Here is a 26,150-nt window from a genome sequence, read left to right on the forward strand (position 1 = left end):
GAGGCCTGTCAAGGTAGCTCTGTCTTGGCTAAAAATTGGCATTCTGTTACCAAGGAGGAAGGGGAGACTGGACATTTGGATTAGGCAGCCAGCAATTTCTGCTATTAGCCTGTTGCTTGTTGTAATTCTTGTTAGTAGCATTTTCCTTAAAACTTTTCCTGTTCCTTTATTCCTCAGCCTTCCTCAGTTATTGTGTTTCAGGTATGTCTCTTATAAATAGAGTATAGCAAGATCTTGAGTTATTTGGTTTTAAATAATCAGAACATCTGTTTATTAATAGGTGAGTGTAAATCATTCATTTTATTATCACTGCTGATTTATGTGGCAACATTCCTGCTGGTATCGTTTCTGTTTTTTGTTTGCCATGCTTTCTATTTAATTCTTTTTACCTTTCCTGCCATTTGTTACACTGATTGAGTTTTCTGTTCCCTGTTTTTTCTGTTTTAGAAATCGTCATTGTTTTGATTTTTTTAGTTATTGCTCTTAATGTTTTTTAAGTCTGTTTTGAAATAATTTCAGATTTACAGAAAAGTTGTAAGAATAGAACAAAGAATTCCTGTATATCCTTCACCCAGACCCCCCAAATGTCAAAATTTATCATATTTCCATTATTTTTTTCCTTTTACCTATAGATAATTTTTCCTGAACCATTTGAGAGTAAGTTGCACACATGATGCCCCTTCAGTGGACATTTCCTGAAGAACAAGGACATTGTCTTACATAACAACAATAAAATAGTCAATATCAGGACATTAAAATTAATACAATGCTATTATCTAATCTATAGATGGTATTCAACTATCACCAGTTTTCCTAGTAACATCCCTCATAGCATTAAAAAAAAAAAAACACCTTTATTCTGGTCCAGGATGCAGTCCAGGTTCATACATTGCACATAATTGTCATGACTCTCTAGTGTCTTTTGATCTGAAACAGTTCCTGTGTCTTTTGGAACCTTAATATTTTTGAAGACTACAGGCCAGTTATTTTGGAAAATGCCCCTCATTTTGGATTTCTTTATGTTTTATCATGACTAGATGCAGATTATGCACTTTTGTCAATAACACCACAAAAGTGATGTTGTGTTCCTCTCAGTGATTTGTATCAGAAGGCACATGATATCTATCAATTTGTCCCATTACTGGTGAGTTCAACTTTGACCATGTGCTTAAGGTAGTGTCTATGAGGTTTTTCCATTCTTCCTCATGAAATTCATAAGTATCTTGTCGGGAGCTTTAGCATTCATTAATCATTCTTTCCTAAATTATTTACTACTAAGATGGTTATTAAAGGCAATGTTCTAATTCCATCATTCCTTCTACATTTGCTAGTTGGCATTCTACTCCAAGGAAGGGCTTTCCTTTCTCATTTGTTTATTTATTCATTTATTTATTTATATTAGTGTGGACACCTGGATTCTTGTTTTATTCAATAGGTTCTAATCCATTGCTACCATTAGCTAGTTTGAGGCACACGTTGTTTCACAATCAGCTAGTGGAAGCCCCTCCTGTGTTCTTTTGATATGTTCCCATTGTTCTTTGGATACTACCTGATTTTCTGGCACACGAAGATGTTCCAGCTTCATCTTGGTCTTTCCTATATTTAGCCCTGGATTCAGCATTTGTCCAAGACCCTTGCTTCCTTTTATTTTTTTAAAGATTGGCACCTGAGCTAACAACTGTTGCCAATCTCCTTTTTTTTTTCTTCTGCTTTTTCTCCCCAAATCCCCCCAGTACATAGTTGTATATTTTAGTTGTGAGTCCTTCTAGTTGTGCTATGTGGGATGCCGCCTCAGCGTGGCCTGATGAGTGGTGCCATGTCCGTGCCCAGGATCTGACCCAGAGAAACCCTGGGCCACCGAAGCGGAGCGTGTGAACTTAACCACTCCACTACGGGGTCAGCCCCCTCCTTTTATTTTCTTTAATAGGCTTATTGAGGTTTAACTGACATACAATACATGTCATACAATACTATGCATGTTTAAAGTATGCAATTTGATAATTGATGTGTATACACCATCACCACAATCAAGATAATGAAAATGTCCATCACCCCCAAGATTTTCTTTGTGTCTCTGTGTAATCCCTCCCTCTTGCCGCTTCCCTGCTCTCCTCCAACCTCAGGAAACATTGATCTGCTGTCACTATAGATTAGTGTGCATTTTCTAGAATTATGTGTGTATATATATATATATATATATATATATGGAATCATAGAATATGTACTCTTTTTGTCTCTCTCCTTTCACACTCCAGAATTATTTTGAGATTTATCCATGTTATAGCATGTATCAATAGTTCATTTCTTTTTATTACAGAATAACATTAAATTGTATAAATATTACTACAATTTGTTTATCCATTCACCTGTTGATAGACATTTGAGTTGCTTGTGGTTTTTGTCTATCACAAATAAAGCTGCTTTGAACATTTATGTACAAGTCTTTGTATGGATATATGCTCTGTCTTCCCTTGAGGAAATACCTAGGAATAGACTAGTTGAATCATATGGTAGATGTATATTTAACTTTTTAAGAAATTGCCAGTCTGTTTTCCAAAACAGCCTGCTGGGATTTTTTTGTTGGGATTAATTCAATCTATGGATCATTCTGGGGAGAATTGACATCTTAATAATATTGAGTCTTCCAATCCATGAATATGGTATATCTCTCCATTTATTTAGGTCTTTAATTCTCTCAACAATGGGTTGTAGTTTTCAGTATACAGGACTTGCATATCTTTTGTCAGACTTATCACTACACATTTCATATTTTTATCCTATTTTAATTTCAATTTCCTATTCATTGCTACTATATAAAAATACAATTGAGTTTGTGTCCAACAACCTTGCTGAATTCACTTGTTAATTTTAGTAGCTTTTTTGAAGAGTCCATTTTGAAGAGACCTACATACATTGTCATCTGTGAATAAAAGCAGTTTTACTTCTTTCTTTCCAATCTGAATGCCGTCTGTTTATTTTTCTTAACTTATTGTACTCATGTTGATATTCTTTCTTCCTTAAGTATTTGGTAGAATTCACCAGTCAAGCTTTCTGGGCCTGGAGCCTTCTTATGGAAAGCTTTTTAACTACCATTTTGATTTATTTAATAGATATAGGGCTATTCAGGTTATCTGTTTCTTCTTGAGTGAGCTTTGGCAATTTGTGTCTTTCAAGGAGCTTATTCATTTCATCTAAGTAGTTGAATTTATTGGCAAAGTTCTTCATAATATTCTTTTTTTCTTTATCTGTTACCTGTAAAATCTATAGTAAAGTCATCTCTCTTATCCCTATATTGGTAATTTGTGTCTCTTTTCTGATAAGTCCGACTAGAGGTGTAGCAATTTTACTGACTATGTTAAAGAATCACCTTTGTTTTAATTGATTTTTCTCTATTTGTTCTTCTCTTTACTGTTCTATTTATGTCAACTCTGATTTGTGTTATTTCCATCCTTTTGCTTATTTTGAGTTTTATTTGTTCTTCTTTTTGTCATTTTTTAAGGTGGATGGAAGCTGAGTTCATTTATTTGAGTCTTATCTTCTTTTCTTATATAAATGTTGAGTGCTATAAATTTCCTTCTAAGTACTGATTTAGTTGTATTCCACAAATTTTGGTATGTTTTTCATTTTTATTCAGTTCAGATTACTTTTTAACTTTTCTTTTGACTTCCTCATTGATCCACAGATTATTTAGAAGTATGCTATTTATTTCTAAATACTTTGGGATTTTCATGATATATTTCTGTTACTGATTTCTAATTTAATTTCATTGTGGTCAGAAGAAAATATTTTGTGTGAATTAAATCCTTTTAAAATTATTGAAAATGTTTTATGGCCCACAATATGGTCTGTATAGGTAAATTTTCTGTGTACACTCTAAAAGGATATGTATTCTGCTGTTGGGGGGTGTGCCTGTAAATATCAATTAGGTCAAGTTGTTTTATAGTGTTGGTCAAGTCTTTATCCTTACTGATATTTGTGTTCACTGTTCTGTCAGTTTTTGAGAGAAGGGTATTGAAATCTCTAACTATAATTGTGGGTTAGTCTATTCTCCTTATAGTTCTATCTGTTTTTTATTAATATCTTCTGGAGCTCTGTTTTTAGGTGTATACCTGTTTAGGACTGTTATGTCTTTTTTCTGAATTGACCTTGTTGTCATTACAAAATTGCTTTTTGTTCATCCCTGTTAATATTTCTTGCTTTGAAATTGACTTTGTTGGATATTAATATAGCCACACTTATTCTCTTTTTAGTATTGTTAGCATGTTGTATCTTTTTACTTTTAACCTATTTGTGTCTTTAAATTTAAAGTGCAATTCTTGTAGTTAGCATATAGTTGGGTCTTCCTTCTTTATCCAATCTGACAGTCTTTGCCTTTAACTGGCATATTTGGATCCTTTAAATTTAAGGTGATATTAATGTGTTTAGGTTTAAGTCTACCATCTTGCTATTTGTTTTCTATTTGTCTCATCTGATTTTTGTTCACTTTTTCCTCTTCTGCCTTCTTTTGGATTAATTGAGTTGTTTTGTGATTTACATTTGCCTCTTTTGTAGGTTTATTAGCTATAATTTTTTGTTATGTTGCTTTAGTGGGTGCTTTAAGTTATACAGCAGGGTTTCTCAACATCATCACTATTGACATCTTTTGCATTTAGGATGTTGAGCAACATCCCTGACCTCCACCCACTAGATGCCAGTAGCACCTCCTCAGTTGTGACAATCAGAAATGTCTCCACACATTGCCAATTGTTCCCCAAAGGGCAAAATCACCCCTGGTTGAAAACCACTGGTTTACATTTTTTTTTTTTTTTACTTATCAGAGTCTGCCTTCAAGTGATACTAAACTAGTTCACATGTAGTCTAAGAACCTTGCAACAGTGTACTTTCATTTCCTTCCTCCTTGCCTTTGTGCTAATGTTGTCATACATTTTACTTGTATGTATGGTATAAACGCATAATATGTTATTATTAGTTTCACTTTAAACAGATGATTATCCTTTCAAGAAATTTAAATAAGAAAAAAATGTCTGTATTTGCCTATGTAGTTACCATTTCCAGTGATCTTCATTTATTTGTTTCAATCTGGTATCATTCCTGAATAAAGTCCTTTAATATTTCTGGTAGTGCACTTCTTCTGGTGATATAGTCTTTCAACTTTTGTACATCTGAACAAAGTCTTTACTTCAATTCCATTTTTAGAAAGATAATTTCAATGAGTAAAGAACTCTAGGTTGACCTTTCTTTTTTTTTCAGAACTATAAAGATATTTCTCCACTATCCAACAAGAAAGTGGTTATCATCTTTACCTTTGTTCCTATCTACTTAATTTGGGTTTTTTTTCTGAATTATTTTAAGATTTTCTTTTTATCATTGGTTTTAAACTATTTGATTATAGTGTGCCATGATGTAATTGTTTTTGTGTGTCCTGTGCTTGGGTTTCACTGAGTTTCTTAGACTTGTGGATTTACATTTTTCATGAAATTTAGAAAAATTTCAACCATTATTTCTACAAATTTTTTTTGTTCCACTTTCTTCTTTGGATATTCTAATTACAGATATATTTGGCTACTTAATATTGTCTCACAGTTCACTGATGCTGTGTTCATTGTTTTTCAGTCTTTTTTTCTATCTGTGATTTATTTTTTATAGTTTCTATTGCTGTCTTCACACAGCAATCTTTCCTTCTATAATGTTTAATTTTCTGTTAATTGTATCCAGTATACTTTTTAAAATAATTTTTAGTGAGATTATGATAGTTTACAATCTTGTGAAATTTCAGTTGTACATTATTGTTTGTCAGTCGTGTTGTAGGTGCACCACTTCACCCTTTGTGCCCCCCCCCACCCCCCCCCCCCCCCCGGTAGCCACTAATCTGTTCTCTTTCTCTACATGTTTAACTTCCACATGTGAGTGGAATCATACAGAGATTGTCTTTCTCTATCTGGCTTATTTCACTTAACATAATTCCCTCAAGGTTCATCCATGTTGTGAATGGGACGGTTTTGTTCTTTTTTATGGCTGAGTAGTATTCCATTGTATATATATACCATATCTTCTTTATCCAATCATCAGTCGATGGGCACTTAGGTTGCTTCCACATCTTGGCTATTGTAAATAATGCTGCAATGAACATAGGGGTGCATGGGACTTTTGGAATTGCTGATTTCAAGTTCTTTGGGTAGATACCCAGCAGTGGGATGGCTGGGTCATATGGTATCTCTATTTTTAATTTTTTGAGAAATCTCCATACTGTTCTCCATAGTGGCTGCACCAGTTTGCATTCCCACCAGCAGTGTATGAGGGTTCCTTATTCTCCACAACTTCTCCAACATTTGTTACTTTTTGTTTTGGTTATTTTTGCCATTCTAACAGGTGTAAGGTGATATCTTAGTGTAGTTTTTATTTGTATTTCCCTGATGATAAGTGATGATGAACATCTTTTCATGTGTCTATTGGCTGTCTGTATATCTTCTTTGGAGAAATGTCTGTTCATGTCTGCTTCCCATTTTTTGATTGGGCTGTTTGATTTTTTGTTGTTGAGTTGTGTGAGTTCTTTACATATTATGGAGATTAACCCTTTGTTGGATATATGACTTGCAAATATTTTTTCCCAATTAGTGAGTTGTTTTTTTGTTTCAATCCTGTTTTCCCTTGCCTTGAAGAAGCTCTTTAGTCTGATGAAGTCCCATCTGTTTATTCTTTCTATTGTTTCCATTGTCTGAGAAGGCATGGTGTCCAAAAAGATCCTTTTAATACTGAGGTCAAAGAGTGTACTGCCTATATTTTCTTCTAGAAGCCTTATGGTTTCAGGTCTCACCTTTAGGTCTTTGACCCATTTTGAGTTTATTTTTGTGAATGGTGAGAAAGAATGGTCAATTTTCATTCTTTTACATGTGGCTGTCCAGTTTTCCCAGCACCATTTGTTGAAGAGACTTTCTTTTCTCCATTGTATGCCCTCAGCTCCTTTGTCGAAGATAAGCTGTCCATAGATGTGTGGTTTTATCTCTGGGCTTTCAATTCTGTTCCATTGATCTGTGCACCTGTTTTTGCACCAGTACCATGCTGTTTTGATTACTGTAGCTTTGTAGTATGTTTTGAAGTCAGGGATTGTGATGCCTCCAGCTTTGTTCTTTTGTTCTTTTTTCTCAGGATTCCTTTAGTAATTCAGGGTCTTTTGTTGCCCCATATGAATTTTAGGATTCTTTGTTGTATTTCCATGAAGACTGTCATTGGGATTCTGATTGGGATTGCGTAGAATCTGTAGATTGCTTTAGGTATTATGGACATTTTAACTATGTTTATTCTTCCAGTCCATGTGCATGGAATGTCTTTCCATCTCTTTATGTCGTCATCAATTTCTTTCAGGAAAGTCTTGTAGTTTTCATTGTATAGGTCTTTCACTTCCTTAGTTAAATTCACCCCAAGGTATTTTCTTCTTTTTGTTCCGATTGTGAATGGTATTGTGTTCTTGAGTTCTTTTTCTGTTAGTTCGTTATTAGAGTGTAGAAATCCTACTGATTATGTGAGTTGATTTTATACCCTGCAACTTTGCTGTAGTTGTTGATTATTTCTAAAAGTTTTCCAATGGATTCTTTGAAGTTTTCTATATATAAGATCATGTCGTCTGCAAACAGTGAGAGTTTCACTTCTTCTTTCACTATTTGGATTCCTTTTATTCCTTTCTCTTGCCTAATTGCTCTGGCCAAAGCCTCCAGTACTATGTTGAATAAGAGTGGTGATAGAGGGCATCGTTGTCTCATTCCTGTTTTCAGGGGGATGGCACTCAGTTTTTGCCCATTGAGTATGATGTTGGCTGTAGGTTTGTCATATATGGCCTTTATTATGTTGAGGTAATTTCCTTCTGTCCCCATTTTGTTCAGAGTTTTTATCATAAATGGCTGTTGGATCTTGTCACATGCTTTCTCTACATCTATTGAGATGATCATATGGTTTTTATTCCTCAATTTGTTGATGTGGTGTATCACATTGATTGATTTGCGGATGTTGAACCATCCCTGTGTCCCTGGTATGAATCCCACTTGATCATGATGTATGATCCTTTTGATGTGTTGCTGAATTCAGGTTGCCAAGATTTTGTTGAGAATTTTTGCATGTATATTCATCAGCGATATTAGGCTGTAGTCTTCCTTTTTCGTGCTGTCCTTGTCAGGTTTTGGTATCAGTGTGATGTTGGCCTCATAGAATGTATTAGGAAGTGTTCCATCCTCCTAAATTTTTTGGAATAGCTTGAAAAGTATAGGTATTAAATCCTCTCTGAAAGTTTGGTAGAATTCCCCAGGAAAGCCATCTGGTCCTGGGGTTTTATCCTTTGGGATGCTTTTGATTGCTGTTTCAATCTTTTTCCTAGTGATTGGTCTGTGCAGATTGTCTGCTTCTTCTTGACTTAGCTTTGGGAGATTGTAAGAGTCTAAGAATTTATGCATTTCCTCTAGCTTATCCATTTTGTTGGCATATAGTTTTTCATAGTAGTCTCTTATAATCCATTGTATTTCTGTGGAGTCTGTTATTTCTCCTCTTTCATTTCTGATTTTGTTTCTTTGAGCTTTCTCTCTTTTTTTCTTTGTAAGTCTGGCTAGGAGTTTGTCAATTTTATTTCTCTTCTCAAAGAACCAGCTTTTTGTTTCATTGATCCTTTCTACTGCCTTTTTTGTTTCAATAGCATTTATTTCTGCTCTGATTTTTAGTATTTTTCTCCTTCTGCTAACTTTCGGCTTTGTTCTTCTTTCTCTAATTCAGTTAGGTGTAATTTGACATTGCTTATTTGGGGTTTTTCTTGTTTGTTAAGGTGTGCCTGTATTGCAATGAATTTCCCTCCTTTTTTTTTCTTTTTAGATTTTATGTTTTTCCTTTTTCTCCCCAAAGCCCCCCCGGTACATAGTTGTATATTCTTAGTTGTGGGTCCTTCTAGTTGTGGCATGTGGGACACCACCTCAGCGTGGCTCAATGAGCAGTGCCATGTCCGCACCCAGGATTCGAACCGACAAAACCCCGGGCCGCCTGCAGCAGAGCGCGCGAGCTTAACCACTTGGCCACGGGGCTGGCCCCAGTGAATTTCCCTCTTAATACAGCTTTTCCTGTGTCCCATATGAGTTGATATGGCATGTTATCATTTTCATTTTTCTCCAGATATTTTTTGATTTCTCCTTTAATTTCTTCAATGATCCATTGCTTGTTCAATAGCATATTGTTTAGTCTCCACATTTTTGTCCCTTTTTCAGCTGTTTTCTTGTAGTTAATTTCTAGCTTTATAGCTTTATGGTCAGAGAAGATGCTTGTTATTATTTCAATTTTTAAAAATTTATACAGGCTTGCCTTGTTTCCCAACATATGGTCTATCCTTGAGAATGTTCCTTGCGCACTTGAGAAGAATGTATATTCTGCTGTTTTTGGATGTTCTATATATGCCTATTAAGTCCAACTGTTTTAGCTTTTCATTTAATTCCACTGTTTCCTTGTTGATTTTGTGTCTAGATGATCTGTCCAATGATGTGAGTGGAGTGTTGAGGTCCCCTACTATTATTGTGCTATTTTTGATATCTTCTTTTAGGTTTGCTGATAGTTGCTTTACGAACTTTGGTGCTCCTGTGTTGTCTGCATAGATATTTATAAGCATCATTTCTTCTTGATGTAGTGTCCCTTTGATCATTATATATTGCCCCTTTTTGTCCCTCCTTACCTGCCTTATGTTAAAATCTACTTTGTTTGATATAAGTATTGTGACACCTGCTTTCTTTTGTTTGCCGTTAGCGTGGATTATTATCTTCCACCCCTTCACTCTGAGCCTGTGTTTGTCATTGGAGCTGAGTTGTGTTTCCTGGAGGCAGCAAATTGTTGGGTCTTGTTCTTTAATCCATCTTGCCACTCTCTGTCTTTTTATTGGAGAGTTCAGTCGTTTACATTGAGGGTGATTATTGATGTATGAGGGCTTAATGCTGTCTTTCTCTCACTCATTTTCCAGTTTTCCTGCATTTCCTTGTTTCTCGTCCTATGTGTTTTGGTCTACCCATTGACTTCTGCAGTTTCTTATGCTGTGTTTGTTAGCTTTTCCCTTATTTATTTTTTGTGTCTCTGTTCCACTTTTTAGTTTAGTGGCTGCCCCGAAGTTTGCATTCAGAATCTTGTGCATAACATAGTCCATTTTCTGATGGCCTCTTATTTCCTTAGTCTAAACTAATTCAGTCTCTTTCCTCCTCCCTTCCTAAGTTATTATTTTCATATCTTATTTCAATTTGTGTTGTGAGTTTGTGGTTAAAGTGACAAGATTGTCTTTGTTTTTGGTGTTTTCCTCCCCTTTATCCCAGTGTTACAGTTGACTATTTGCTATCCTATTCTGATTCTATCTATTCGTCTCCTTAGTCTGTGTTTTGTGACCCCTTTCTCCCTTTTTTTCTTTTTTCAGGTATGAGGGCCTTCTTGAGGATTTCTTTTGGGGGGGGTGTCTCGTGGCTGCGAAGTCCCTTAGCTTTTGTTTGTCTGGGAAAGATTTAATTTCTCCCTCATATCTGAAGGATATTTTTGCTGGATAGAGTATTCTTGGCTGAAGATTTTTATCTTTTAAAGATTTGAATGTGTCATTCCATTCTCTCCTAGCTTGTAAGGTTTCTGCAGAGAAATCCACTGAAAGTGTGATGGGGTTCCTTTGTAGGTTATTTTCTTCTGCCTTGCTGCCCTGAGTATTCTTTCTTTGTCATTCATTTTTGCCAGTTTTACTACTGTATGCCTTGCAGTAGGTCTTTTTACATTGACAAGTCTAGGAGATCTGAAAGCTTCCTCCACACACATTTCTCTCTCATTCCCTAGATTTGAGAAGTTCTCTGCTATTATTTCTTTGAGCACGCTTTCTGCTTCATTCTCCTTTTTGTTGCCCTCGGGGAGACCTACAATTCTTATGTTGCATTTCCTCATTTAGTCAGCTATTTCTTGGAGATTTTCTAAATTTCTTTTTAGTCTAAGTTCTCTCTCCTCCTCTTTCTGGAGCTATTCAACCTGTCTATCTTCTGTTATGCTGATTTGCTCCTCTATGGTATCCACATGAACATTCAGGGAATCCGTATTCTGTTTTATCTGGTCCACTGTATTTTTCATCTCTAGTATTTCTGATGGATTCTTCTTTATAATTTCAATCTCTTTTAAGAAGTAGCTCCAGACCTCGTTGAATTTTTTCTGTATATTTTCTTTTACCTCATTGAGTTTTTTGACAATAGCTATTCTGAATTCATTGTCATTTAGTTTACTTATTTCTGAGTCCTCAGGACAAAATTCTGGGTGCTTCTTTTCCCTCTGGTCTGGAGATTTGATGAATTGACGGATGCCGAAAGAAGCATGGGTCTTCCCCATTGTGATATTATTTGGTTGCAGTTATAGCCTGTCGCCCCTAGATGGGGGTCAACAGCCACGTATTCTGAGCCCTCCGTCTTCAGCCGAGATGTCACCATGCAGTGCAGGTCGGGGGGGGGGGGGTGCTTTCTCTTGCGCACAGACCCAGGTTTCCCAGTCAGCTCTCGCTATCTGTTCTCCTGGGATCTTGGCTTGATGAGGTCACCCCACATGAAAGCTTTTGCCCCGTTAGAGGGCTTCCCTCTAGGCTGCAAGGGCACTAGAGATTCCTGGGCGATCCCAAGGACGTGCAACCCCTCCACCGCTCCTTCCCTCACAGAGCCTCCTCAGGTAGCCACCGCAGTCTTTAGGGGAGGGAGCGAAGTTCTCTTTTACCCCCTTCTAGCTCCTCCAAGGGGAGCTCCAGCATTTCTGCCTTCCATCATTTGGCTGCCGTGGGTCTCTGAGGATTCCTGTGCTATTAGGATTTTTTTATTGGAATATTGTTGCTCCTTTTTGTTGTATGTTGGAGAGGAGAGAGTCCAGGTTGAGCTCACCCCACCATGACACTGACATCACTCTCTCCAGTATACTTTTTATCTCAGGCATTATAATTTTCATCTCTAGAAGTCTGATTTGGGTCTTTTTCTTTCTTCCTGTCTCTACTTGAGACATTCAATCTTTCCTCTAGCTTCTTGAGCATATAGAATAGTGATATCTGTTTTAATATCTTTGTCTGCTAATTCCTGTCACTTAGATCTGCATCATTTCTGGATAAATTTCATTTGATTTTATCTCATTATGAGTTGGATTTTTCTGCAGCTTTCCATGCCTGCAGTTTTTGACTGGATGCAGACATTTTGAATTTTACCTATCAGGTGTTAGATATATTTATATTCCTAAAAATATTCTTGAGCTTTGTTTTGAGATGCTGTTAAGTTGCTAGGAAACAGTTTGATCCTTTTGAGTCTTGCTTTTAGGCTTTCTTAGGCAGAAACAAAGCAGTATTTAATGTATGGTTCATTTTTCCCTACTACTAAGGCAAGACCTGTTTTAGTACTCTGTTGTCTCCTGAATTATGAGATTTGCCATTCAGGCTCTTGGGAACAGGTACTGTTCCTGGCCCTGAGTACACTTTGAGGACGGTTCCCTGTAATCCATCTAGGTTGATATTTCCCTGGGCTTGGGTGGTTTCCTCACACACATACCCTGATTGGTACTCAAGTTAACACTTGAAGGGGACCGTCCAAAGATCTCTGGAGTTCTCTCTGTTTGCAGCCCTCTTTTCTACAGTCCTTGCCCTGCAAATTCAAGCCTCCTTGGCTTTCCCAGAGTCTCAGCTCTATCGTCTTAACTCAAGTTGACCATCAAGCTCTATGTGGGGTTCCCCTCCCTATGTTACAGCCAGGAAACTTTCTTCAGGTAGTAAGCTGAGACTCACCTTGCTTGTTTCTCATCTCCTAGGGATCACTGTCTTTCGCTGCCTGTTTTCCAGTGTCTTGAGAGTCATTGTTTCACTTTTTTCTTTTTTAGCCTTTTTTAGTTGTTTCAGGAAGAAGGTAAATCTGGTCCCCATCCCTCCATCTTAGCCTGTACCATGGTTCCTTTAAGAATGCTATTTAGAAACCAAGGTCTGGGTGCTAGGCATACTTACTGCTACTAGAGTGTCATTGCTTCTAGACTCTCAGTAGATAGAGCTAGGAAAAAGTTGTATGTGTGCATGTGCACACACTCCGTGTCCCCCCCCACCCCAAGCCATGAGTTCAAACCTGTAACTTCAATTCCATTCCTACACCTTAGGGTTCATTCTAGCATTCTCTCTTTGCACATTTACAGCTCTCTTCTTTGACATAGAGACAGCTTGCTCCTCCTGTCCATAATATGTTTATTTATTGCTCAATCAGAAAGTAGTTTCAGAATTGCTAACCTATATCACTGTGAAAAACAAACTGCCATAGACTGAATGTCTGTGTCTCCCCCTCCCATTCATATGTGGAATCCTAACCCCCAAAGTGATGGTATTTGTAGGTATAGCCTTTGTGAGATGATTAGGTCATGAGAGTGGAGCCCCCATAAATGGGATTACTGCCTTATAAGAAGAGACATGAGAGATGATCACTCTCTCCACCATGTGAGGGCACAGCAAGGAGGCATCTGTCTGCAAGCCAGGAAGAGGGCACTCACCAGAAACAGAATCAGCTGGCACCTTGCTCTTAGACTTCCCAGCTTCTAGAATTAAGAGAAATAATTTTCTGTTGTTTAAGGCTTCTAATCTATGGTATTTTTGTTATAGCATTCTGTATTGAGTAAGGCACAAACCTACTAACTGGAGATCAAAATTTGTTTAAACTTCTTTTTGTCTTCAGCCTGAGGTTATATACTCAAAATAATGTATTCAAAAGTTACTTGGGTTTGGTCTTTTTTTCCTCCCACCACCTCCATATGGTTATATTATTTATTTGAATGACAATTAGGGTCTTTTTCCTGTTTATTTTCCATTTTAGAATTTTTTTAACCCATACTTTTTTTCTTTTTGGAGTTACTGAAATATCAACATGGTTCCAAAAGTCAAAAGTCAGAACTATATAGTTTAGAGTTTGTTTTCTGTATAGTGAAATATGGATCTATGTTTATCTTTTCAAAAGGCTATCCACCTGTCCCAAAACCATTTATTAAAAAGTTTAACCTTTCTTGGTCCTGGGCCATCTTGGCAGCTGCTCTTGGTTGGGGGCCATCCTGCACCCAAGGCAGGAAGATGGTGGCCGCAAAGAAGATGAAAAAATCATTGGAGTCAATCAACTCTAGGCTTCAACTCATTATGAAAAGTGGAAAGTACGTGCTGGGGTACCAGCAGAGCCTGAAAATGACCAGACAAGGCAAAGCGAAACTGGTCATCCTTGCAAACAACTGCCCAGCCTTGAGGAAATCTGAGATAGAGTACTATACCATGTTGGCCAAAACTGATGTCCATCACTACAGTGGCAATAATATTGAATTGAGCACAGCACGTGGAAAATACTACAGAGTATGCACACTGGCTATTATTGATCCAGGTGATTCTGATATCATTAGAAGCATGCCAGAACAGACTGGTGAAAAGTAAATCATGCATAATTTTTCTTTAATAAAACTGGCCAGGGGCTGGCCCAGTGACACAGTGATTAAGGTTCCACGTTCCAGTTTGGCGGCCTTGGGGTTCACTGGTTCGGATCCCAGGTGTGGACCTATGCACTGCTTGTCAGGCCATGCTGAGGCGGCATCCCACGTATGAAGTAGAGTAAGATGAGCACAGATGTTATCTCAGGGCCAGTCTTCCTCAGCAAAAAGACAAGGATTGGTGGCAGATATTAGTTCAGGGCTAATATTCCTCAAAAAATTTTTTAAAAACACTGGCTAGAGCTTTTTTTTTAAAAACAAAAGTTTATCTTCATCCCACTTATTTTAGATGCCACCTTTTATCATGTATGATAATTCACTATTTGCTTGAATCTATTTCTGGACTTTCTATTCTATCTTGCAATCTATCTATTCATGTAGCAGCATCACATTATTTTAATTATAGAGACTTTATTGTACATTTTACTGTCTGCTAGGGCCAGTGCCCATTGTCAGTTTTCTTTTTCTGTGTTTCCCTGACTATTCTTACATGTTTAGTTTTCCACGTGAACTTTACTATCAACTTGGCTAGCTCCAGCTAAAAACTTTTTGGTATCTTTATTGTGATTGTGTTAAATTTATAAATTAATCTATAATTAATCCTTTTTTTTTTGAGGAAGATCAGCCCTGAGCTAACATCTGCTGCCAATCCTCCTCTTTTTGCTGAGGAAGACTGGCCCTGAGCTAACATCCGTGCCCATCTTCCTCTACTTTATATGTGGGACGCCTGCCACAGCATGGCTTGACAAGCGGTGCCATGTCTGCACCCGGGATCTGACTTGGCGAACCCCTGGCCGCCAAAGCAGAATGTGCGCACTTAACCGCTGTGCCACCGGGCCGGCCCCTATAATTAATCTTTTTGATGTTGCATTATCCCTTCCAAGAACACTGGATGTCTCCATTTGCTGTAGTCTACTTTTGTGTCTTTCAAGAAAGTTTTAAGTTTTTTAGAGCTAGCAGAATTCTCACCTTCATCCCCTTGAATGTCTATGACTTAAGGAGGAATGAAGACAGAAGACAGTTTAAAGGAACTAAAAGTCCCTTTGAGGTTTCACCAGAATGCACTTTACTAATCATAAGCTTTCTTATATTGTTAGAAAATAACCTCATGTACCTCACCTTATTTTTTTTTCTTTCTGAAGAAGGATTAATAAGCTTTACTTTTGCAACTCTAGGAATATTTTGTCACCAAAAATTAAAGAACATTTAAGCTGAGTAGAAGGTGTGGAGATAGAAAAATGAGTTAGACCACTTATTCTCAAACTTATAATGTATTATAATATAATATATTAACAGATTTCCTAGTATTGAATCAAGCTTGCCTTCCTGGAAAAATATCCTACTAGGTTGTCTTAATGTGGTATTGGGCTATGGTTGCTAATATTTTATTTAGTACTTTTACATCAGTAATCATAAGTGATAACATATTAAGTGAATAACTTAGGCTCATCAAATGATATCATTAAGACAGTAAAAACTAGGCCAGGGAGAGAGAGAAGATACTTGGAATAGATATAGCTTACAAAGACCTTGTATCCAGAATATATTATAATTCCTTCAAATTAATAAGAAAGTTATAGAAAAACAGGTAAGGACTTATACATGAGAGAATATTCAAAAGGCCAATAAACATTTGAAAATGTCCTCAACCTAATTAGTCACTGGGGAAATACAATTAAATCCACAATGAGATACCACTACACACTTAACGGAATGACAAAAAAATGAAAAAGTCAGAAAATACTAACTGTTAATGAAGCTGTTAAAGCCATGAAAAACCTCAAATACTGGTGGCAGGAATATGAATTTGTACAATTACTTGGGAAAACTGCGCAACATATTCTACTAAAGTGATAACCCAGAAATTCCATTCTTACATATATACCCAAAAGATATGCAAGCTATATGTGCAACAGGAAGCAGTTTTCATAATAGTTCCAAACTGGAAACAACTCAAATGCTTAACAAGAGGAAAATTGGTAAATTAATTATGGTAAATTCTGACAGTGAAATATTACCCAGCACTAAAAAAGAACCATCAGTATACATCACAACATAATATATCAGACACTATGTTGAGTGAAAAAAGTCACACACAAAACTGTATTTACTGTATTTTCCCATTTATATAAAATTCAAAACAGAATCATTAATCTGTATTGTTAGAAATCAGGGTAATGGTTACCTTTGGAATGGAGGGAGGGCGTAGCAATTGTGAGGAGCCAAAAAGAGGGCCTCTGGAAGGCTGGTAAGGTTCTATTTCTTGATATGTGTTGCAGTTTCATAGGAACATTCACTCTGAAAACTCATAGAGCTGATCTGTGTTTTGGTTGCGTGGGTATCTTGACTTTGTGAAAGTTGATTGCTCTGGACATTTATAGTGTCCTTTTCTAATTACAATTAGTGTACTTTTCTGTGTACTATACTTGAACTGAAAAGCTAAAATCAATCAACCAAACTAAATTTATGACAAAGTAGCTCTAGTATTTGTTAAAGCTCACACGTCACAACAAATGTATTAAAATACTAGTTTTGAAGTCGACAGTGAAGGGACATTCAACAATTATTTAATTGAGCACCAGGGGTACAGCAATAAAAGGGAAGCCTATGTTCAAGGATCTTACAATGTTAGTAGACAGACAAAATATTCAACTATATAAGTATTATGATAAAGGAAGTATAGGATCCCATTTAATTCCCAGAAGGAGTACTTAACTGGGGTGGTTTTGGGGGTTGAAGGGCATCAGAAAAGGATTCCTAAATTTGAGCTTAGTCTCCAAAAGTGTGTAGGCATTAGCCAGGTTGTAAAAAGAGAAAGGACACTGGGCAGAGTCAGTCATATGAGTAGGAGAGAGCAGGGCTAGATAAACAGGTGAACCATGAAGGCTTCAGGTGTGGGGCTTTTTTCTGAGGGTGTTAGAGAGCAGGACCATTTTAGAAAGGCTAGAGCACAGATACCAAATTAGAGGGAAGACTGGAACACAATGGGTGGGTGAAATGGAAACAAAAATTAAAGGGCTTTAGAAAAATAATGAAAATGAAAATACTATCCCAGCATATATGGGATACATTTATAGAAGAGATAAGTTGAAATTCACAGCCTTAAGCACTTTACAGCAATAAAAATGAAAGACCAAAAATGTATTAATTAAATTCCAAATTCTAAATGCTAAGGTAAGGCACAAGAAAATAACCAAAATAAACCAAATAACCAAAATAAAATATAAGGAAATAATGAAAGATAAAAGAAAATTAATGAAGTCGGGAGTAGGAACAAAACCCATCAAATTAATAAATAAAAATGATTGTTTTGGGGGAAATTAACAAAATAAACACCCCACTAGTCAACATAATCATGGGGCAAAAAGGAAGAAGCACAAACATACAAAATATGAAATGGCAAGAGGGAGACAACTACTGAAATAGAGGAGATTTAAAATACCATAACAAGCTGTCTGGGAGATAGATCTCTATGTAAATAAATTTGAAAACAAGACAAAATAGATAATTTCTTAGGAAAATACAATTTACCAAAACTGACCCATTAGGAAAGAAAGCATAAACAGATCAATTCCCATAGCAGGAACAGACAAATTTACTAAGGAACAACTTCTCACCTCCCCCCAAAAATAAAAAGCCCTGTTGCTTTCAAAGTGGAATCTTCAAAGAATACATAGCCTTCAATGCTACATACATTATACCAGAGCCTAGAGATCAAAATGAAAAGACAACCCACCAAATGGGAGAAAATATTTGCAAATCATATATCTGATAAGGGGTTAATCTCCATAATATATAAAGAACTCACACAAATGAAGTACAAAAAAACAACCTAATCAAAAAGTGGGCAGAAGATATGAATGGACATTTTTCCAAAGAAGATATACAGATGGCCAATAGGCACATGAAAAGATGCTCAACATTACTAATCATCAGAGAAATGCAAATCAAAACTACACTAAGATATCACCTTATACCCATTAGAATGGCTATAATAAGCAAGACAAAAAATAAATGTTGGAGAGGTTGTGGAGAAAGGGGAACCCTCATACACTGCTGGGGGGAATGCGAACTGGTGCAGCCACTATGGAAAACAGTATGGAGATTCCTCAAAAAACTAAACGTAGAAATACCATATGACCCAGCGATCCCACTACTGGGTATTTATCCAAAGAACTTGAAATCAATGATCCAAAGAGATTTATGCACCCCTGTGTTCATTGCAGCATTATTCACAATAGCCAAGACATGGAAGCAACCCAAGTCCTCATTGACTGATGATTGGATAAAGAAGATGTGATATATATGTACAATGGAATACTACTCAGCCATAAAAAAAGACAGAATTGTCCTATTCACAACCTCATGGATGGACCTTGAGGGCATTATGTTAAGGAAAATAACCCAGACAGAGAAAGACAAACATTGTATGATTTCGCTGATATGTGGAATATAAACAAACTTATGGACAGAGAACAAATTAGTGGTTACCAGGGGGAAGGTGGGTGGACGGTGAGCATAAGGGGTGAAGGGGCACACTTGTATGGTGTATGACAAATATTAATGTACAACTGAAATTTCACAATGTTATAAGCTATTACGACCACAATAAAAAAAAAGAATACATTGTCCTCAATGCTTCTGCATATTTCAGTTTGCCACCTCATGTGATTGTTACAAGTCCCAGTTGCATTCCTCTTACCCCAGCAAAGTTCATCTGTGTGTGGCAGTCCCCATCCTTCACCTGCTTGTGCCTCCAGACAAGACAGATGCCCTCACGGAGGAGAGTGGCCACTGGTCTCTACTCATCTACTCATTGTTGCTCTCAAGAATGTAGTTCATTTAGACTTATCTTTGTATCCATGGCTCTCTGGGGTCTTTTCTTTCTAATTTTTTATCTGATTTTTTCTTGTTGTTATGGTAGGTGCAGTGGTCTTTGGCAACCTTCTACATCCTAACTGGTAGCAGAATTATCAAATCACGTTAATCTAGTTAGGAACTGAGATGATTCAAAGTTGGGCCTTTAGTCCCTGTAAAGGCTGGTCTGTTTTTACTGCTAGTATGTATACTATTGAGGTCCCAACCCAAATCCTGGAGACAATTTTGCCGAGTCCTCTCCCCCTTCATAGGCCCTGAACTCCGATTTTATCACCCAAGACCCATAAGCCCTTTTGGAAACTCTTTAAACTTCCCAGCCTATAAGCTTCCTCCTCTGGAATCAGCAGATGCCTTTCCAGGAAGGCTGTCCTTAAATGCCAGGCTCATCTCTCTGGATTTTCCTCCTCTCCCAGGTCTTGATCCCACAATTACTCACTGCCTTGGTAGCTCTCCAGTGACTTCCAACAGATGCTATTTTATTTGGCCCAGCTATTCTAGTTGCTTTCAACAGGAGGATTGGTCTTAACCAGCTAGTTCGTTAGCAGAAGGAGAATCTCTGTCTTAGCTTTGGATCTCTGCTTTAGCTAGGTCCTGGAATTGTACTTTTGAGTAAAGCGACAGAAGCTCTAACTATTTCCATTAGGAATTTATAAAATGTGTCTTCATTCTCAGTCAACTACTGGAACCATTTATGCTCATGGTACTGATAAACTCAGTGGGAAACCCTGCTAAGTACACTAATAGCAGCAGATTAACTTCTTAAAAGTTTCTGGAAACATCAGTAATAATAGTCACTGTGTTTTATTTCAAAGGGCCGTCTGTAAACCACAAACAGCTATGGCATACTCTTCATGAATTTCTCCCTGACTACTTGGATGTGGTGAGGGAAGGCGTGCTTGTCATCCTCCGTCATTAGTTTCCCATCTAGATTGTGGTGTGGGCCCCAGACACATTCTGCTGGGTAGGAAAAAGAGAGAGGGGAGCTAGGTCTTATGCTGCTGTACCACTATGTGCCAGTGAGGCCTCACAGTGCCAGGGGCCCTCAACCTGAATGTTCCACTGAACCCATTGTTAGGTGGAGTTTAGGTGTATTTAGGGTGAGCAGCAGGTAGAGGTAGATTGGTTTGCCTCAGTAACAAGCATATCTGTTTCTTCCACTATAGCATGAAAATGCAAGTATTTGTGAATTTCTTACCTATTTCCTCTGAGGGGAGAGACCAGGAAGTAGGGGGGCGGCACTGGTGAACACTGAGTTAGAACAAGTGAGCATTTATATGAGTAATCCCATCTATATAATGAATCTGATAGAGTCATTGAAGAGTCTGCGGTTCTTCTTCCCCAGGCTTTGTGATCAATGTGTTCAACCTCACTGGCAACTTCCTGACTGAAAACAGTATTAATTAGCTATTCCCCTTTTCTGGGGAGTGAGCATAAGGATCTTGAGCTCCCAAGGCTTCTGTTAAGTTTACAGAAGTGGCCTCAGAGTTTCTATGAGACCAGAGAATATTGGCTCTGCAAATGTGCTTCCAATTTGCTCCCCAGATGAATTCAGTTTGAGCCCTATCCACTTTGAAGTTGAGCTACTAAATGAAATACAGGAATGTTTAATCTTTGAAGCACACTGTATCCTTAAGTTTTTATTAAAACTATAGAAAACTTCTGATTACGACAACTCAGCATTAAAAACTGACCCGCTTCTTGGTATATGTCTGAAGGAAATGAAATCTGGATCTCAAAAAGATACCTGCACTCCCATGTTCATTGCAGCACTATTCACAATAGCCAAGATTTGGAAACAGCCTAAGTGTCTGTCAGTGGATGAATGGATAAAGAAAATGTGGTGCATGTATATATGCATACCATTTGCAAGAACATGGATATACCTGGAGCACATTATGCTAAGTGAAGTAAGTCAGACAGAGAAAGACAAATACTGTATGACTGCACTTACTTGTAGAATCTAAAACAGTCAAACTTATAGACGCAGAGAGTGGAATAGGAGTGGTTGTGGCAGGGCCGGTACAGGGGAAGATGGGGAAGTACTGGTGAAAGGATATGAAGTGTCAAGATAAATGAGTTCTGGAGATCTAATGTACAATGTGGTGACTGCAGTTAACAATACTGTATTATATACTTGAAATTTGCTAAGAAGGTAGATCTTAAGTGTTCTCACCACACACAAAAAAATGGTAACTATGTCAGGTGATGGATACATTAATTAGCTTGACTGTAGTAATCATTTCACAATGTGTGTATATATACCAAAATACCAATTTGTACACCTTAAATATATATAATTCCTATTTGTCAATTATACCTCAATAAAGCTGGAAACAAACAATAAACTGACCTGAATTGATTGTCTTGCAGGTATGAGAGAATTGAAATCCCAATCCATATTGTGCCTCATGTAACCATTGGGAAAGTGTGCCTTGAATCAGCAGTTGAGCTGCCCAAGATCTTGTGCCAAGAGGAGCAGGATGCATATAGAAGGATCCACAGGTAGAGACCTTCCTCACTCCTCCACCTCTCGGGGCCTAGTCCCTACTCCTGTCTTCTGTCTTTTCATCTTTAGCAACTCACTTCTTGAGCCCCTTTCCTTTCACCTCTCTATGAGAAAACTTTATAGCAGTCTCCAATCATAATGTTTTTCACACTGTATGATAACAATCTCTTTAACATTTGTTTCTCTCCTGCTGCACTTTATATCCTTCAAGGGCAAGGACACTTTTTTTGGTTATTAAAAAAAGTAAACTACAACAGTAGTCCTGTTGCCAAGTGTTGGGTCTTGCCCAATAAATTTGTACTATGTGAAGTCTTCAGTGAGAGACAGTAATTTCAAAATTATCTCTTTGAATTATCTCCAAGTTCTGAATAAAATCACGTCCCAAAAATCATGAAAAATTTACCAATAACCAGAATTTAAATTATACATATTCATCTAATCCAGTTGGTAAAGGTCTGGGGTTGTTTCTCATTTTGTTAGACAGTCCGTGACCATTTTGTTTTCCCTTCACTCCTGCTTTGCTACTCACCTAAACTGTTTTATCCCTTTAGCCTCACACATCTGGACTCAGTGACCAAGATCCATAATGGCTCAGGTAAGGTTTTTTCTTCTTGAGTAGAGGCAGTGATTCCTGAAATAGGCAGCTGACAGAAGCAAATGTAGTTTAAGTGATTGAAGTGACGGGTACAAGGTTATCCTCAAGTTTTCTTTCCTCAGAGCTTTGCCATTCGTTAATCTTGCTCCCCACCTTTCTATTGAAGCCTATGGACTCCTGAATACTGTAAATGCTACCTAGAGTGAGGGAGGAGAGAGGGCTCTGATTTGTTGTGTTTGCCAGTTTCCATGGTATAAAACCCCTACCATGGCTGATTTCAAACAACTAACATGGCTTCAAGCAGCTTGAAATTTAGCAAGTTTTCTGAATTTAAAAAGTAGGTTAATAACTCAAAAATGGACAAATCAGTAGAACTGAATAGAGCCCAGAAATAGGCCCAGGTATATAGAAGAATTTATATTTAAGAACGATGTTACTTCAAATAAAAAAAAAGGATGGATTATTCACTAAATAGTGTAGGGACAGTTAATTGTTAGTTTATTCATTCAAGAAACATTGGAGTGCCTACTCTCAGCTAGGCACTATTCTAGGCACTGGGGTACATTGCTCAAGAAAAGAGAGAGTCTTAACCTTCATGGACTTATATTCTTCTATCTCTATTTGGGGAAAAAATAGATTCCTACCTAACACCCTACACAAAAAATAAATTCCAAGTGTATTTATACTTTTACTATTAAATATGGTACAACCACTTTGGAAAAGAGGTTGGCAATTACAATTATCAAATGTCCCACCAGTTCCTCTCCTAGGCATATACCCTGAAGAGTTGAAAACAAGGGTTAAAAAAACAACTTGTACAGAAATGTTCATAGCAATATTATTCACAAGATCCAAAAGGTGTAACCACCCAAGTGTCTGTCAGTCAGTGGATGGACAAAGTGTGAGCCATCCATACAACGAAGTGCTGCTCAGCAACAAAAAGAACAAACAACTGATACATGAACAACCTGGATGAATCTCAAGAGCATTATGCCAAGTGAAAGAAGCATCACAGAAAATGCTCCATACTCTATAGTTCCATTTATATGAAATTCAAGAATAGGCAAGCCTAATCTATGGTGACAGTGAGCAGATCAGTAGCTGCTGGCACCAGAGGTGAAGGGGCATTGACTGCAAAGGGAACTGCAGAGGGGCCTGTGGGTTGCTGCACGTGTTCTGTATCTTGACTAAGGGTGGTTCCAAGGGGTATGCATTTGTTAAAACTCATTGAACCGGACATTTAAAATGGGGTCATTTTATTGTCTGCAAATTATACCTCTATAAAGCTTATTTTAAAAGGAAAAAAAGTACAGAAGGAAAATATGAAAGGATATTTTTCAACCTCTAGGGAGGTGATCACCTAAGTATAATCTGAAACCCTGAATTTACAAAAGACAAGACTGACTAAATAAGAATTAAAGACTTTTATAGACCCCTACAGAAAAATCAAATTGTTCATAATAATCTCTAAAGGAAGTATGGATTAAGATAAAGTTATCAGTGTTTCATCTTTTCTTTTGGCAAAGATGAAATTGAGATAATTAGATGAGGATGTGGAGGAAGTGAACACTCCCATATACTGTTCCTGGAGGTAAAATTAATTGCAATCTTTATAATAGCAAAAAATTGGATGTCACTGAAATGCCCATCAATAGAGAACTTATTAAATTGGTACATCCATTCAGATGAATATTGTTTAGCTCTTAAGAAGGCAAGCTAGATCTTTACTGACACAGAAAGATGTCTATGGCATATTGTTATGTGGAGAAAAAGTAACATCCAAAATCATACAGGTTTTATTCAAAAGTATACATATACCAGCACACACGTACACACATATACATATACATATATCTTGGAAGATATACCACACAGTATAACAGTGGTCGTTTTCAGTAAGTTAGGTATTATGAGAGAGAAAAAGATATTTCTCTTGGGTAGAATTTGTTTAAAAACAGTGCCATAGAATCTTTGTCTCATCATGAAGCTGAACATTCATAGTAAGGCATGAAAGATGATAACTCTTTACTCTTCATCTCTCTGGTTTTTCCTCATTTTAAAAAAAGGAGCTCTCAGGTGGGTTGAATTAACGTATTTATTTCTTCAATGTATATAACGTTTGATAAGCAGTTTTCCTACTGGCCTGGACTTAGTGGAAAACTCAATTGCAGAAGACAGAGTTCTAGCTCCCTAGGAGGTTATGGTCATTCACAGTGTGGAGAGGTCTGAGCGCTGGGGAAAGAAACCCTTCTGTAGCTCTTAGCCCATTTCCCTAAGGTAGTAAGGAGCTGGTCATCTTCTCTCTGCATAGCCAGGCTTCCCTCAGGCTTATGGATCCAGGGATGTTCAGGATGGCCTCAGGATAGGTATCTTCTGTGCTCTGCTCTTCTGTCTTTCCCCTGGCTAGCCGTACAAAATCATCTGCTAGTCCTACTTATTGCACTTGTTCTACTTCTTCCTCCAACCCCTTCTTTTGGTACTCACAATTGGAGGGCTGTTGGTGGTGCAGTGTTATCTCATCTGTGTTTTTCCTCTTCAAGTGTTTACCAAGAATCTGTGCAGTCAGATGTCAGCAGTCAGTGGGCCTCTCCTACAGTGGTTGGAGGACAGACTGGAGCAAAACCAACAGCATTTGCAGGAGCTGCAACAGGAAAAGGAAGAGCTTATGCAAGAACTTTCTTCTCTAGAATAAAGCAGGAGACAAAATGGGGTAAAAAACTTTTTTTTCAACTTGTGTATCATGGTCTGGAAATTCACACACCTCATGTGTAGGCAGACTCTTTGTAGGAGCAGCTCATTTTATATCCCAATGGATGAGTTTTATGCATGCAATAAACACAAGATGTCTTCTTAAGTTTCATTAGGACTTAATGAACCCTCCTACCTATAACTGGCCTACAAAGAGCATATGCACAATGATTTAAGTAGAATGTGAAAGGTTTGTTTTAAAAGGCTATGGAAGGTACATTGGCAAGGACATCCTGTAATAAAATGTCCTGGGAGAAAATTTTAAATGTTTATTTTTCCCTTATTTAACTTGGATGTCTTTATTTTCATTTTCAGATACACTCACTCCCTAGAATAAGCTAAGGGAAGGAGAGTATTTCATATTTCAATTTTGTAGTTATGATGCTTATGTTGCACAAGTAAATAAGTACAGAAGAGGTAGTGGAAGGAAGTGAAGGTGACTTGTCAGCACTCCACCTCTACTCTTTGCTCTCATTGAGAGGCATATGTCTTATGTCTTCCTTCTTGATCTCTAAAATATGTATTCTGAGGGGCCGGCTCCGTGGCGTAGTGGTTAAGTTCAGTGCAGTCCACTTCAGCGGCCTGGGTTTGTGGGTTTGGATCCTGGGTGCAGACCTATGCCACTCGTCAGCCATGCTGCGGTGGCAACCCACACATAAAGAGGAAGAAGATTGGTACAGATGTTAGCTCAGGGCTTATCTTCCTCAGTAAAAAATAAATAAATAAATAGTAATAAAATATGTATTCTGAGATACTTATCAAAGGTTGAATCTGTGTGGGTGCCCTTTCTAACCAAATACACGAGTTCTAGCATGTTTGACTCTGAACCAAATTCCCATTGAACAGATCCTATTTACCTAGGAACTTCCATTATAATATAAATGTATTTTTCCAGAAACATTTAGAACTTAGGATGTAGAAAAAATCATGCTT

General features: G+C 37.4%; 2 protein-coding genes across 3 annotated transcripts in view; both read left to right on the forward strand.

Annotated features, from left to right (window-relative positions):
• BRCC3 (BRCA1/BRCA2-containing complex subunit 3) overlaps positions 1-26,150 on the forward strand; it is a 98,310-nt gene that overhangs the window by 66,548 nt on the left and 5,612 nt on the right. For both annotated transcript variants that reach the window (XM_070604651.1, XM_070604652.1), the window contains 3 exons: positions 21,739-21,870; positions 22,426-22,469; positions 25,010-25,179. In XM_070604651.1, coding sequence (XP_070460752.1) covers positions 21,739-21,870; positions 22,426-22,469; positions 25,010-25,161 — 328 coding nt within the window. In that variant the 3' untranslated portion in view covers positions 25,162-25,179. The remainder of the gene's footprint in view (positions 1-21,738; positions 21,871-22,425; positions 22,470-25,009; positions 25,180-26,150) is intronic.
• Positions 13,222-14,464, forward strand: LOC103542764 (large ribosomal subunit protein eL30-like). Its single transcript, XM_008509689.2, has one exon. The coding sequence runs from the start codon at positions 13,961-13,963 to the stop codon at positions 14,435-14,437; it is 477 nt and encodes a 158-aa protein (XP_008507911.2). The 5' UTR covers positions 13,222-13,960; the 3' UTR covers positions 14,438-14,464.

Source organism: Equus przewalskii, chromosome X (genome assembly GCF_037783145.1).
Source record: "Equus przewalskii isolate Varuska chromosome X, EquPr2, whole genome shotgun sequence".
Lineage (NCBI taxonomy): Eukaryota > Metazoa > Chordata > Mammalia > Perissodactyla > Equidae > Equus > Equus przewalskii.